At 41.6% G+C, this 16522-nt stretch overlaps 1 protein-coding gene and 1 non-coding gene across 2 annotated transcripts; both read right to left on the bottom strand.

Annotated features, from left to right (window-relative positions):
* Positions 1–3369: 3369 nt before the first annotated feature.
* snai1b (snail family zinc finger 1b) lies at positions 3370–5680 on the bottom strand. Its single transcript, XM_070839998.1, has 3 exons — positions 5454–5680; positions 4607–5161; positions 3370–4282 (listed from the first exon to the last, which is right to left on the bottom strand). Exons 1-3 carry the CDS (start codon positions 5533–5535, stop codon positions 4101–4103), a joined length of 819 nt encoding a protein of 272 aa, XP_070696099.1. The 5' UTR covers positions 5536–5680; the 3' UTR covers positions 3370–4100.
* Positions 5681–15772: 10092 nt separating this feature from the next.
* Positions 15773–15844, bottom strand: trnaa-ugc (transfer RNA alanine (anticodon UGC)). The gene has a single exon. It is a non-coding gene; the product is annotated as a tRNA-Ala (tRNA).
* Positions 15845–16522: the final 678 nt, after the last annotated feature.

Raw genomic sequence — 16522 nt, forward strand, 5'->3', positions numbered from 1 at the left:
ACAGTGCTAATATCTCTGCCCTCACAGCACATGTCATTGATCAAGTCTGCATTGCAACACGTGGCATTCCTTAGCAAATTGTACTCCCTACTGATTTGATAAACGGCCCACGAACAGAAACACTCATTCTTCACCAGACACCCACCAATCCCCCACCACCACCTCCTCCCCAATGTCCAATCTCTTTCCCTCAACCTCCTCTCCCTCATTGCTTCGTCTTTTCCTCTTCACATAATCGACTTCTTATCCCCAGATCACCTTCTCCTTCAAACCTCATGCCCCCATTAGCTTCCCCATCCCTCGTGCTGGTTATTTCATACAGTCTGCAGAAAGGTCATTCGCCTGTAAAAATCTAAAAAAAAATATGATTATGTCTTTGAAGGACAAAAGTAGATGAGACAGACCATGATTGAGTGAAGTTCAGATCTAGCAGAGGAGGTTGGCACTGAGGCTCAGGGCAGTGACATTGTGTAAGAACTTCTAAGAGGGTTTGAAACTTAAACCCAGTGACTTAACCTTCTTGGCTTGAATCTGATCCTCCAGTGATTTAGCTCTGCAACCCCTGCCAGCTCTGATTTCAGCAATATACTGTACACTCTCACTTCCACGATATGGTGCACTATGATGCCCTGACAGAGAGACACGTACACCTCACAGTGACCCACAAACACACTCATACATCCATATACACAAAAACAGCCGTAGCCGCACCCAGATGCTTCATATCAGCACTTTTTTGGAAGAGCTGTGTTTATACAAGACTGACAGGCCACTTCCTGTTTTCCAAACATCACCACAAACACAAACACTGAGAGCAGAGCGGTAGAGGGAGAAAACTGTTACTCCAACGTGTTGGAAAAGGTTTGTTTCATCGTTGACATGCAGAGCTGTTTCCCATTGCTCAAATGAAGTTACAGCCTTGTGGTCTGTTCTGCTACACACACATGCAAAGCCCCACTTACAGACATATATTTACTGTTTCCAAAATGACGGCACTGTATAACAAAATAAAACTCATCCAGCTGGAAACTGTCAAACATCAGCTTTTTTTAACGAAAAAAGTTGATTTCACAAAGCAACATCCAGGCTTCTAATTAACTGTATCTGCAAAAAAAGAGCATTTAAACTTTTATTGTTTGCCTTTAGTAGAGCGAGGCATTAAGGTTCAGACATTCTTTCCATGAGAATAGCACATGTGAGAAATTAAAATGAAGGCAATCCCCTTTTCTTCATAATTAGGTCTGCATAACATTATTTCCTGTTACAGGAAAATCAAATTATTACTGTGACTCAAGAACAGACTGCAAGTACAGCAGACAGAGCAGCTCTCTTTTTCTGTTCGATGGCAGTATTGTATGTCTGTCACTAATGGCTCAGGAATGTCACATTAGTCAGGGGGTGCATGCGTGACGCTGCAAACATTAAAACACTTTTGAGGAGACCAATATGATATTACACACACACACACACACACAACACACACCGAAAAAGAAAGGTGGCAGGTCCAGTGATCTCATTGCCTCAAAGCTACAGAGTGATAGACTACCTCCTAAACACTGCAAACCAGAAAAATGTCCCCCTAGCAAGATGTCAGAGTTAAATTTCAAAACGGCAGACGTATATCAGAAATGTCTGTTTAGTGGCATGTTTTTGTACTAAGTGTTAGAGGTAGAGCTTACATATCACACCCATTCTCGCTCTGTGCAAAAGGCACTCTTTAGCATCTGGATGAAACACATGACCCCTGACCGTCAGATATTGCCAATATTGTCCGATTGTCAGATATTCGACTGCACCAAAAGTACATAGCTAGGTTTAGGGAAAATTGATGGTTTGGGTTAAGAGAAGTTTGCTAGTTACAGAAGTTAAGTCATATTACGTATATGATGTGAGTTAAAATAAGTTAGCATTGACTTTTGTTTTCATGCAAGACAAGACACAGCAGTCTCCTGGGTGAAAGTCCTGTGTTTCACCTGATTTTGTTGCTCTTTATACTACACTGTCCTTTAATGTCTCATACAGACACTAAAGAGTGCCTTGTGCATTGGTATGAAATGCCAAAGGGGGTATTTGAAGACCCTTGAATGAGATGATATTCCATAGATATATTTTATCTCTTAGTGGTCAGAGATAAAATGGAATATCATCTAACTCTATAGCATTATTTGAGATGTCATGTTCTCCATCTGTTAACTCATCCAACCCTGCTGCCGCTTCTCTGTGAGCACCTAATCTGACACTGTCGGTAGTTCAAGGGGAGTTCAGTCCCCTGTGGCGTCTCTGCATCTCTGACTCACTGCCTGCGTAGGTGTGCAGCAGCTAAATAATTCTTACCTCTTGAGTCAAAACAGCCCAGAGAGGTATAGGCTGACAAATGAAAATTCCCCCTTGATCAAAGTAAAGCTCTGTATTCAATGTGTTTGCATGTGTGTGGCTGAGGGGTGTGCACATGTGCGCATGTGCGCATGCAGTCTTTCGGGTGCTGTTTACATTGGGCAAGCTAAGTCATGCAATCTGATCCCAGGCTTTTTGAGAGCCTCCTCAAAACCCCCTCACATCCACCTCTCAACACTTAGAGCTATTGGAGGAAGCGCGTTGTTACCTCACTAAGACATGCTGGCGTCAGTGTGTGTGGGTCAGGAGGGCAGTGGGGATTGTAGACACATTGCTGCCATATGCGCAACCTGGATGTTCACCCTCAGCTGGGCTAATAAATACAGACTTCCTCCAAAAGTTCCTACAAGGTAACCAGTTTTACCATCGCTGAGCAGACTGAGTGGATCAGTGTCAGTCTTGAGGTTCTGACGACGCTGTCCGGAGCCCTTCTCTCTGGGGTGTGTTTGTTGGTCTAGAGCCTAAGTTTTCTGCTTCCATCTGTGGCTGCTCCTACAGCAGGAAGTGGGTCAGTGGGATTCCCACACTCAGCTAATTTCACACCGACTCTCTTCTGCAGAATTTTCCTGTTCTGGCACTCTTTCCTTGCTCAGCACCTTCTTCTTTATGCATATACATTTTTGCTCTCCCTCTAACCCACCTGCAGCCACAAACCCTCCCGTGCTTCTTTAGCATGTGTTCTCCATGTGTGCCTGTGTGTGTGTGTGTGTGCTGACAGCCTGGCAGGTGTGTGCAGGTGCTCCCCCTTATCACTCAACATCACACAAAGCTCTCCCTGCTCCTCCTAGCATGCACACACACACAGCTCCATCTTCCCATTCAGAAACTGTCATGTCTGTCCTGATGAACTCATTTAGATTTGTGAGTTGATACGATGCCTGTTGAAATACTAATTAATGCTAGCACTTAAGTAGATCCACAGGAGTTTTTCTTAAAAAAAGCTTTTATTTACAAGTGGCAGAAAAATGGCACAGTATTCCCATTTGAAAGGCATATTCAACAAAGTGGTTCATAAAAACTGTAAGTCAACACATTTCCAAAAAGCACGTCTAAAGAGATGTGATTTAGACTAAAATTACAGTATTGGTGCAATATTGGTGAAGGCAAACTGTGTTTTTTTTTTGGTCAAGTTTAAGTGGTCCTTTAGTGTCACAATGAGTGTGGCATGAGGAGGGGCGAGTGGAGGGTCACCTGTCGTCAGGGACACAGCTAACACGTCTCTCAGCGCCCTGCCTCCACAGTACACCATACACAGACAGCTGTCTCAACACACACACACACACACACACACACGGCATGCATGTATAGTATGGTGAGGAATGACATCCCCACATACACACTCACAAACACACCCAAGCAGCTGCAGCATGGCCAGAGTCCCGGACCGGCCGGCACCGATGGAGTTTCCTGGGAATTAACTGCATGTCCAGCTGCCCTCAAATCACACACACACACAGTTGACAGGACATGGCAAAAATGTGCTGCGGACACCAATATGACCTAAAAAAATCTGATAAACCTACAGTCCTGAAAAATTAAAGGCACTTAAGCAGTCATGATAAAAGCGACAGATTTTCAGTTTTCTGTACCATCATAGCTTCAGAAGTCTGTCCAGTGTTCCCTGGGGACATTGGCGCTAATCAGAGGGGAACAAAACCAGCAAGCAGCTTCAACTGGCTCATGAGAGCAGTTCAGGGAATGTGAGTCTATGAGGCAGGGCAGCAGCCAGAAGCATTGTGTTTGTGCAGCAGGGACATGCGGCTGAAGGTCCGTGCACAGGAGCCGCACTGGTACTTCTTCACTTCAGAGTGGGTCTGCAGGTGGGCACGCAGGTTGGAGCGATCAGCAAAGGCTCGGTTACAGTGTTGACAGGCAAAGGGGCGCTCACCTGGTTAGAAAAAAGAGAGCAGGAAAATGCTTCATTAACAGGCCAAAAGGTCTGCCCCTGGTCATTGTTTTTCAAATGATCTACAGATAACTAACAATAGAGCAGGAACACTACCCTAACTTACTTCATTCGGGTTGGCTTTTTTCATGCGCAACCATTGTGAGGCTGAGATTAGATTGTGCCATGCTAAGCAATAACATTTGCTCACACATCAGGAGACATCAATGAATATCAATGAGCACAAGGTGCAACCAGCTGTTACATATACAAGCCAACAGTAATCAATGTGATCACGCTGACATAGCATTGTGAAAAGTTGCATACCTGTGTGTGTGCGAATGTGTCCTCTGAGCAGCCATGGTCTGGAGAAGGCCTTGCCGCAGGTGGGGCACACACAGGGCAGAGTGTGTGAGCGAATGTGCATCTTCAGGGCTCCAAGGCTGGTGTACTCCTTGGGGCAGTGTTTGCAGTGGAAGGCCGGCCGTGCAGAGACTTCAGTGGGCAGAGAAGGTGGCTGCTGCAGCGGAACACAGTGGGAGAGCTGGTGGTGGGACAGCTGATGATGGGACAGTGCTGACAGACTGGCGTAACTTTTACTGCAGTGCAGACAGTGGTAGACGTGTGGGATGATATCCGGGCTCGGGGGGTCTGACGTGCGCCCGCCGTCCTCCTCTTCCTCGCCACTGCTGCTGGAAGGAGAGCTGCTGAGGTCGAGAGGGCCAAGCAGGGAAGGTGACAGAGACACGGGGGTGATTGGGGATAGGGGTGCAGGAAGGGAGTCCGTGCTGCTAAAAAATGGGCTGGTGGGGTAGCAGGTCAGGGAAGAGCTGTTGTTCTGCGTTGGAAGTTCAGCCCGTGGAAAACTTTCTGGGACAAAAGCTGGCAACACAGAGGAAAGGAGGTCAGGTGGATTGTCACTCAGATGGACAGATCTAATAAAGCACTATAATTATTTTCATTCTCCTTAAACACAAGCCTGATTTATCTAACTTTTCCACAAACACAGAATGTGTTTTGCACCCAGAAGGCTATGCAAGATAAAAGTCCATCTTTCTACCACATGGGCCTTTTCAGCATCTGAAATTAAGGCACTGTTTTCATGACTAACTCAACGTGTCAAACATAATCAGAGAATCATTTAGTTCAGTCTGTCATTAAGAAAATTTTTTACCAGTTTGGCTCTCCAGTTGGCTCTCCCTGTAGTATGGCTTCTTGTTGGAAAAATACTTCTTGACAAGGAATGATCGAGGCATGTTGAGGTCTGGGTTCTCCGATAAATTAAAAAAAATAATAATAATAATTCCCACGAAGAAGTTGAGTGCGCTCAGGTCCAGGCACTTCTTCTTCGGACAGCTGCAGAATCCAGTCGGACGGAGAGAAAACGCAGGGGGAGACAAACAGGACCTCTTACCCAGACTGAATGTATCTTGTTGACGAATCGCAAAGTTGCCTCCTCATATACTAACCAGAGGGGAGAAGCAGCGGGGTGGGTGGGCAGATCTCCGCCCAAAGACACACCCCGTGTGTCAGGGCGCCACCAGCCCTACTCACCACAGGTGCCCACTGTGCCAAAAGCTGCAGCAAAGGCACATCTAATTGCGCATTTCACGGCTATAATGGCTCCCTCGTTACCCACGGGATTAGGACCATTGTCGTTAAATGTGAGCAGATGAACAGACGTGCACTTCAATGTGAATTCTATTTTTTTCTTCTTTTTTTGAGGGGATTGAATGATGTTAAATGAGCACATTAATGCCTTTAAATGTGAGAAAAGAAATATAGAGATGGCAAACAGACAGTAGACACTCAAAGGAACATGGTGATATTTTATACTTTCTTACACCTTGTGCATTAATCCACTGCCCACCTCTTTACTAAATGTGCCATGGCAAACTGAAGCTGGAGCGTCCCCTGTCGGCTCATAAATGATCTAGCTGCGTCAGGTGGTATTGTACTGAACATCTCTACACTCTCTGGAATAATCCTGGAAGTAGCAGTTATCAAAATAAGACTCACTACTTTGATGTTAAAGTCTAGGTTCAAGTGGGGGAGATGGAGGGAGAGAACACTGATTTGAGCAGGTTTTGTGTGGCCTCACACACAAAACCTCTTTCTGCCAAACAAGTGGCTGATTTTATGATGAGTCTTTTGTGTGCCTGCGCCTCGGGGCTTTTACGCACCCTGGTGAGGTGGAGGCATTTTGAGCAGGTACGGGAGACAGACCCTCTGTTCTCTGTTGCTCCCCTCAACACAAAACATAAAGCATTCAGTCCATCCTCAGTTCATCTGTCTTTTTCCGTCTCTCTGCGGGAAATAAGTCCGTTCAGATAAAAGAGGCACTGTTCCCCAGCTTGGTCTCAGCACGACCTGAATTAAAATTAACCGAACTGACAGGAACAATATGATGATGTAAACAAGGCACCATTAAATCCCGTGCCTTCAGGTGGCATGAAAGGAAAGGAAAGGAAATTGATGAGAATATAATTTTTTTCCTCTCCCTCCAATAGCGTAAAAGTGTGTTATCGTTCTAATTGATATCAGCAATGATTACCAGAGAAATAAAATAACAGCATCTTCCCCCCTTTGGATTATCTTCCTTAATGCCACGATTAGTTTTCAGTTTCATGTGAATCACTTTGTGTTGCGTGTGTGCATGAATTGTGCTATTAAATTGATATAAAATAGGTTGCTTATTATTATTGAATGTCATAATTCCTTACACTGACCGGCTAAAGATCAAAAGTATCTGGTGGGTGATTATGTGATGTATCAGGATATGAGCCCTTCCCCTGTTGGCGCAACACACCCAGTGAGTCTGAGAATCAGGTGTCAGTCATCAGGCAGGATTGTCTTAGTCCGTAGTGGTCCTGTTTAGCATTGCAAAGAGTCTAAAAGCTCCACGGTGGGAGGGTGAGTGGTGGTGGGTAATGGGGGTACATGCACCTGTCTAAAGGCGCCATTGTCGCGGCATGCCCAAAAGTTCACACGTCATTACTGCGCTTGTTGACGCCGACGCCATGTAGACTGGAGGTCACGAGGGCAGGACAGCAGTAAAAACAAAAAGCAAATAGCGAAGACACACGTGAAAGTAATCTGGGTCTGAGTCTGGGGGTGAAAACGCAGTTTGAAGGCTTCAAATTAATATTACAAAGCATTTCAGTGTGTAGTGACTCACATTAGTTTTGTGTTTTATTCTTCATACACAAACACATAAAAACAAGACAAAATGAAACATCCACCTGACCCCTCTCTCTCTCTCTCTCTCTCTCTCTCATACTAACACACACCATGCAGGAGGTTGTAAGAGCGAAAACAGCTGATTACACACTGTTGAATTTGTTCTTCCGAGGAAAGCAGTTTGCCTGTGAGGCTGACTGCAGACAATTTGTGTTACAACGTGGTTAAAGTGACCCCATGACACACAGAGGACGTGAAGACATGAAGAGTTTGCTGCTCAGAACAGATGTTCTCTCTTCACTGGCCTCAGGGATCATCCAGCCTGTTCCCACAGAGGCACGGCCTGTCTGCTGAAGCCTCTTCAAACTACAATAAATAACGTAGAAGACAAATCTAATGTCGGTCTAATCTGTTGTTTTTACCAACTGATGCCAACAAATACAGCAACAAGTGGAAGTCAGGTAATGGTCTGCCAAAAGGAATGTGACAGAAAAAAACATGAAATTGTCTGATAAACACGATTAAAGCTTTTTGTACCAAACTTAATGATAAAATAGTGTCCTTGTTAAGTCCCATGAATTTTGCTGAAATTCAAGCAGTCTAGCAAGCATTCACTCTAGGATTATCTCACTTATCATAACTTTATTGTGAATTAAAACACTTAAAAAGACAAAAACTAGATTGTTTCAGGATGTTACAATACGTTTGTTGACTTGTGATGAGTCTGGGCTGATATGGTCCAACACAGTGAAAAAGATCGAACACATCTTCAGGCAGATAAAGAGTCAAGCAGCGTGTCCTGAACTGTTCATTCAGGCAGGAGGCCGAAGACTGAAGTGTGGTATTTTAACCTTCGTCTGGGGAATATGTGCTCTAAAACAGGCACGTTTTCTAAAGGATTTGAACATCTACCAGAAATAAGCACCATCACCGTCATAATAACTAGAGTGACTGACAATAGATAATACAACAATACAAAACTGTTCTGCAGACGCAACCATTCAGTGGAGCCATTGACTGTAAAGAATTTAGATCTTTGGATTGAAACTCTCCTTTGCTTCATCATACTCCTTTACATTGTTTGATATCCTCCAAATGACAAGCCTGGCAAGAATCCATCATCATCTTCTGTTTGTGGTTGAACCAATGATTTTCTTCATACGGTGCCTGAAGGTGATGAGTGGTGACCACGTTGTACTCCACTGTCCTTTCATGTGTTTGAAAAGAAGCCAACTCCCAAACACCTATTGTGATCGTACAAATGTTTTTTTGCTCAAGCAACAAGTACACAACTGCAGCTTGAAGCCGCGTTTTACATTTAAAAACCTCCTGCTGACGGCCTTTGAACAATCAGGTGCATTGTTGCCATTCAGCACATTCAGACGATGGGTAACGATCACTCGAGCACATTTACATTTCATGTTTAAGCAGGTTGATTTCTAGACCGGCCCTGAAGCACAACAGCATAGCAGATAAATCAAGTTGGCCAAGGTCTCTTTGTTCATGTGACGATTCAAAGGATACAGTAGATCTGCCAACATGTCAGTAAGTGGGTGGAAGTGACGACAGTGATGCTCCAGTTGAATCTGAAAGAAAAGGGATGAGTCTGTGATTATAATCTGTGACACTATCAAGGCCATTGTGCTCTGATGAATCCTCAAGTGTACTTTGTGGTTGGTAGTTCTCAGAAATGTCCACTTTGGTCTGAAGAAGCCTGTTTAAGGTGTGTTTAGTGATAATAACCCAGTACGTGCTTTATTCATTATGTTAGATTGGATTGAACGTCAACCTCAAAACAAGCCTGGGTGAATTCTTGGTGCAAAAAATGTGCCATGCTCTTTTCTTTACCAGTGCAGCATGTTTCTTTGTTTGCTTATACATGTGAATTGAAGTGTGTGTGTGTGTGTGTGTGTGTGTGTGTGTGTGTGTGTTGCCCTACAGGTTCAGAGGTGCATAAACCCAGCAGGAGGGAGATAAGATTATCCCACTGGAATGCAGAGCTGGTCGTATGGACACACACTCCCACATACACATGCTCTGCAGTCTGTACACACTCTCTGTTGAAGTGTCTGCATTAGACACAAACTCTCACATGTTTTAGCACAAATCCATCTTGCTCAAGGGCACTTTGACGAGGGGAGAAGCAGCCAACATGTCCTGCAGATTAAAGCGCGGTCTCCTTGTTTGCTGCTTCTCCATGTGGTTCCTATAGTAGATTAGATATTTTGTAATATAATATTCAGCCCACAATTGTAGTAGTTGTTTTTTAATTTCATTTTTTAATTGTGTAGTTTATGACAATGTTTTGTATTTCTATATGTATATATAGATATATATAAACCCACTTGTATGTGTACCCATTTATGTGTGTCACCTCTGTCTTAGACTTGGTAACATGGTGTCTTTGCTGTTACACCACTTCTGCCAGGAAAATAAGATGCTATACCCTGCAATCTCTCACCAAAACAGAGACTGCTGACCGGCAAAACTCTCCTTATCCTCAGTGTACTAACATCTGCCTCATTAACTCCATGACATTTCTGTTTTATAAGAACATCATGGTGTCATTTCTGCGTCTGGATCTAACAAGGGAAAAGTGAAAAACCTGTGAGGCATGTTAACAAGAAAGGGGATGAAACTCACACTAAAATTCACATCACACTGCATTGACCATGCACAGGTTTTCTTCAGTGTCGGGGAAGACTGGTGAACTATTAGCTTGGTCCCATTTTTAATCATGAGCTGTGACATTTAAGGTTTGTTATCTTTTTTTCCCCCACAGTTTCTGTAATCTTTTGGGGCTCGTTTATTGTCTTTTCCTGTTCTCTGATTCAGAAAAAGGCTATAAATCTAAGGGAAAATCACAATCATATTACTGCTATCCAGTGTACTAAGCCAATCACCATCACAGCATTGTTCCCTGAAATCAGCAAAATTTGATGTGTCAGTTTTTAGTCTAAAGAGACCAAATCATGGGTGCCAACATTACAGGAGAGTTATTTCAATAAACTGTATTTAACATTTTCAAGAGTAAAATTTTATAAATCAACATGTGTAACCTAATGCAAGAAACTGAATCCATACAACAGGGATACTGTAAACACACCTACAAAATGGCTTTGCAGTATTTTGTACCTCAGTTCGAGTAGATTGCCTTTGTCATGATTTGTCATGTTTACTCTGTTTTGTGCGTACAAAGTTTCAGTAATGATCACAATAAAAATATGAAGATAACCACTGACTCAGACTTTTGATAATATTACAAACTACTGAATTAAAATTGTTGAAATGAAACAACTATTTCAACAAAATGAGATTCTTTATTGTGTTAGTGAGCATTGATTCTTTCCACCACAGCCACTGAGGCTGAGACATCTATAATCCATTCTGTACTTTGGAACAAAAGAAAATCTTTCATTCACATGTCAGCATGCAGTTTGTATTTTTTTCATCTGCCTTGTATCTCTCCCACTCTGCGCTGTACTTCCCTTTGAAAACATAGGGAGTGAACTTGTGTCGACTGTTTGTACCATTTGTGTGTATGCAGGATGTGTTCACAAGTGTAATAAACTGTTGATCAAACGCACCTGTGGTTTTAATTCATCTGTCACCACCTAACGATTAAAAACACATGATTGTATTTGGCCGGAGCACTACTGTTGGTCGCAACAAACATTTGACAGGATGACGGATAGAGTTACATATGAGCAAACACACTCCTCTATCTCTCCGAGATGGAAACATTTCCTATTTTTAAATGAGGTGGTGAGACCTGACTTTAGGTCAGAACACAGAGTAGAAACTTAACATGCAGGATGCACTTTTGTTACATAAAATAAAGTATTTTTGTGTCCACCTGGCCATCTTTATTACTGAAACACACAGCTAACAGCCATAGCTCTGTTATTACAGAGGTGGAATTTGCCCTAATGTGTGTGTGTGTTTCTGCTCTAGTCTTATCTGGACAGCAGGCAGACGCTGCAGTCCAACAACAGGCGCGCTTTGATGTAATATATGGCACCATTAAAGGTCATCTAATGGTCACTTGTTTACCTTCAGAGGAAACTAACACTTTCAGAGACAGCACATAAAGAGACAGAAAACTTCCTGCAATCACAAGTTACTGCTGGGTGTATTTTTAGTTGTTATGAGTTGCTATTAGAAGCATGAGACACAAGTATTTTTGTCATGTATTTTATTTCACTCATTTTAAATCAACTTTTTATGTTTTTGTATGTTTCTTTCATATTCTTTCATATTTTCTTTCATAGTCCCTTGCTTGGTTGAATTCTAAGCATTTTGTTGCTGTTGTTCTTAAATATTCAATGATGTATTTTGATTTTTGACTTTGATGTACAGGCGCAATTGTTAGTGATACTGATAATGAGTGATATTTATAACTATAACTTTATTATTATTAACTTTATTTTTAATTGTGTAGCAGCTATGAAGAAGATCCTGATGGGACATCCTCCTGGAACCTTTTTTGGACTTGATCATTAGAGTGCCAGTACTTTTTATTTCATTGTGTACTGGGTGTCTCACTACTGCATGCTACACAAAGCTTTAATTGTTTAACTTATTTGCTTTATTTATTTAGTTTCTACATCATGTCTTAGTCATAGTGTCTACTCCTGTTTCATGTAATGATATGAAGGTTTTCTGGCTGTCTTTAAAAAACCACTAAACCTAAACTTCAAAAATGAAGTTACAAATGTACACAATAAAGAGATTAGAATAAAACACATTACAGCTGGATTAGAAATACAAACAGGAGTAGAACAGGAATAGAATCTGATTAAATACACAAGTGAAATTTAAGCAACCCAAAGAGAATTAATGGAAAAAGATGCCATGAAATTTAGAGTACATACATTTTACATTTACATTCATCCAATTATTGTTGTAGTACCTTTTCTATCTGTGATTCTGTGCCAATCAGTATTTGTACTTGTAGAGTTCAGTAGCCTCAAGACTCCTGAATAATAATGTTTTCAGATCTCTTCCGGTATCACTTTGGGTCGAGACAGGAACAAATTGTGAAGTGACGCCACCTATTGTTCATACAGAGAACTGATCTACAGAAGGACTGTTCTCACATGAACCATCAGGAGGCGATCAAAGACCAATAATGACCATGTCAGTGGCTGGCTCTAGGTCAGTGGATAAATCAGAAGTCAGATATGGTGTCAAGATGACTGCACAAATATACAGCATGTTGGCAAAGGTGCAAAGATCACATTCACTTAGAGAACACTAGTATCACTCTGCAGCAACACAGTCTTCACAAATAACACTGACATCCTAAAACCTGCTTTTGCACATGCACACACACGCACACACACACGCACACACACACACACACACAGGTGTCCAGACACACAGACATCATGAGCTAAATTAAAGAGACTAGACAGGGAGGAATGTGTGTGTGTGTGTGTGTGTGTGTGTGTTGATCCAAGCTCTAAAGCTGGGAAAGGTCAATAATGTTTGTTGTAATTCAGCTGTAGATGACAGATCCACATCAACCTGTTGCATCTGATGACTCAGCAGCAAAATCTTCAGGTCGGACAATACAATATATCCAGTAATGAGTTGGTGATGCTCGATGAAGAATCCAGTCTATCAATAACACACCAGAAATACACAAGACCTGTTTTTTCTTTTTTTGTTTCTCTGTAGGCCTACAACCGAGTGTGATTTTCTGAGTATGCTTGTTTCTAACCCTCTTGTTAACCATCTTCGCTGCTGATCTTGGCGTCCTTATTTTTAAAACTCAAACTGGGACGCATTTTGCACAGACATGTATTGGATACATTCTGCAATGTGACCAGCAGCCTAAGTGCAGTCAGCTTCAGACAGGAGTGACTGATGTTTCTCCTCCTTTTCCACCTTCAGGAATGTCAGCTTGGGTTCAGGTCATAATGTTCAGACATATAGTATGTGGGTTAAATAGGCACCTGAAGAGCACATGTGAGGGTTTGACCCTCTCACTGGTCTTGTTTCATGGCAGATAGTATGTCCTGTTAGACAACCAGCTTCGACTAACCCGCTAAAAGTAGATGACATTACTTTATGTCAACCTTATTTTTTCTAGGTTAGGGGTCTTTCTGTATGTGAATGTGTGTGTGTGTGTGTGTGCGCGCGCTGCTCTTTATAACTTTTCTCCCATATCTAAACTGAGCATTGCCCTCAAGGTTTTTTAGTCTTCTCATTCCTTCTTGACAGCAGGCTGAGACACAAACCTCTGATTTAAATATCTTCGCTGCAGTTCCCTGCGTTTCTGTGGTGGTCGACAGCAAAAAATGAACGAAAACTTCAAGTTTATGTTTAAGCATTCGATTTTATACTGTTGGTATGACAAAATCAGCCACCATACACATCATTACTCAAGTCACATTAAGTCAAAAATATACATAAAAACTTTACATGCTAAAAAGAATAGCTGAGATACAAAGAAATTGTAGTTATACATTGCTTGCATGTCTCCTCACAATGTGCAACTATCTTAAGTAGCCCTCTATCAAGTAACAGTTTTGTCTATCCATCAGGTATATAACAGACTCCGGTGCACGTTTGCCTGTTATATGGATATTTAACTGTACTTGATAAAATGTGTGAGCACATGCGAAGTGTGTATGTTTTTACCTGTTAAATAACATGTGCTAATATCATGTGAAAGTGTCACATGTCAAATGTCCAATGATCACATGTGCCTATTTCACATGCGATAAATTCACAACATTTTTTTTGTAAGGGATTAGATTAGAATAGCTAACACAAACTGTAGGAGCCTAAATGCAATTTATTGATGTTTAATAGGACATCTAATAATTTATGTTCATGTGTAGAATGACAGTAACAGAATATTTACAGTTTGTGCAAGTGGATGTGTTTACTGTTCATATCTACAATAATGCCACAAGTTAACAGTTTAATTCATTTAACCTAAAATCTATGGATAATTTGAAATGTATAATTTCTCCGTTGTATTACTGAGTTGTATTACATATTTTGGGAATAAGGGTAACAAGGCACCTCTTAATGAAAGTGAAATTTTCAGAAAGGGACAATTTTTCTGTTCCACTTATTATTTTGTGTCAGACAGCTGGATTTTCCTTATGTGGACTATGACAAGTGGAATCATTAGAGCATCAAGTCGTCATTCATTAGAAACCTTCACAAATTATTCTCTTAAATGATGACTATAATTAGTTTGCTGAGCAGTATTATTGGCAATGTTTACAAGGTTTGTGCCTAAATCAGAATAGTTACATACCATGTGGTCCAATTCATGCTGGAGCCATAAAAGATATAAATGAGCAGGTGACACGTCACAGCACAGTGCATGAAAATCAGCTGGTTGACCACATAGTTGTAGACATGTCTTTAAAGAAACTGTCAGTAAGGAACTGTATGTCTGAACATCCCAAAAAAAAACAACAGAGCAGATAAAAAGGTTGAATGTGTACTCTACCCCTCCAGTTTTCCAGAGGGACTCTGTTACTCACATGTCTGACTGAGCCTGTTGACTCTCTGGCCTCACTTCACGCTCCGGCTCAGGGGGTCCTGTGATCCTGTGACCCCTTGGGCGCCTTGGTCCGTGCCGTTTACAGCCATTCCCCATGGTGAAACTGATTAAGTACACCATTAAAAAAAAACCCAAAAGCCTTAGGGAAAAAATACTATTACATTACTGCTGTGATCAGCTCCCAGGACTACACACACGTATAAACATACACATTGCACTGAACATATTTTTGCTATTTGATTTATGTCTCAATTTTTCCTGCAATTTTTTCTTTACTAATGTTCCTTAGGCTCTTCAAATCTAATAGAATTCGCCAATGAATAAAAATACAATTTATATTAAAAGTTACTAAAAAGCAAATAGATTTAATCTGGTGTTAGGTTTATATTCAGAGAATAGTGATCACTAAAGAAACTAGAGAATTAAATTTCTGAAGAGGCTGTGGTGTGAATTGCAGGCTGTTGAGTGGCTGACTCTAAACTGGATTGCTGGCTTTTGAATGAAGAGCCAGCTGAAGGAATATGAATGAGTCTGAGAGGTGGAAAGATCGGAAAATATCATTCAGCATTCGCACCAAAGATATTTTGAGCCTGTGAAAGCAGTTCACTGCCCTAAAAACTATGGCTACAATGAGAGTAATTATAGTTAATTCAAACTAGTATCACAACCGTAGCGACGCTTTGCACAAAATTCAAACTAGAGATCGCGTAATTTGTGTAAAATCGGATTTACCATCACGACCAACCACAACTGAAGTAAAAGACAGACAAAGCCAAAAGTAGTGGAGATGCCGGGGATTGAACCCGGGGCCTCATACATGCAAAGCATGCGCTCTACCACTGAGCTACATCCCCTACTGGTACCTTTGAGAAGAATACAGTGTAATTATACCTTAATAAATAGAAGTGTATAGTATGTGTTATGTGGTTTTAACCCAGTAAGAGGAGACGATAGTTCAACAGTATATTTATACTCTGAGTGAGACCGAGTTATGTAACTTCAGGTTACGGTTTTAACCCGGTTTCGACCCTCGACCAGACCTGTCTGGTTTGCGGGTATGTGTGTAAATTAGCTAAATCAAGTAACTTTAGTGGTTTGTATTTTTTAATGGGTTTTTAAAAAAAAAAAAGCACCATAGTGCTCCAGCTCAGGAGACTCTGAGCTCTTTTCAGTGTTGGTTTGTAAACACAAGAACTGAACTGACGCCAGGGTGAATGAATGGAAAAGAAACTGTTGTATTTGTAGCTGGTTTTCTTTGATTTAATCCTCAGTGCTATTTTTAGCCATGTTTTGGTTCCAGTTAAGGGACACAACTGAGCAAGGGACTCCTCTTCTTCCCACGCTAAGATGGAAAGAGGAAGGGATCAATTGGTTGGGGATGAGGATGAATGTTCTGTAAGACAGACCGAGAAATGAACCCACAGCAACACAGTATTTCTGTGTATAACTCAGTCAGACAAGTGGCTGAAATTGAGTGCTCTCTCATCACCTAAGGTAGTCTAATCCTTTGGGGAATTTAAAATAGCTCCCTT

The sequence above is a fragment of the Pempheris klunzingeri genome, chromosome 11, assembly GCF_042242105.1.
Source record: "Pempheris klunzingeri isolate RE-2024b chromosome 11, fPemKlu1.hap1, whole genome shotgun sequence".
NCBI lineage: Eukaryota > Metazoa > Chordata > Actinopteri > Acropomatiformes > Pempheridae > Pempheris > Pempheris klunzingeri.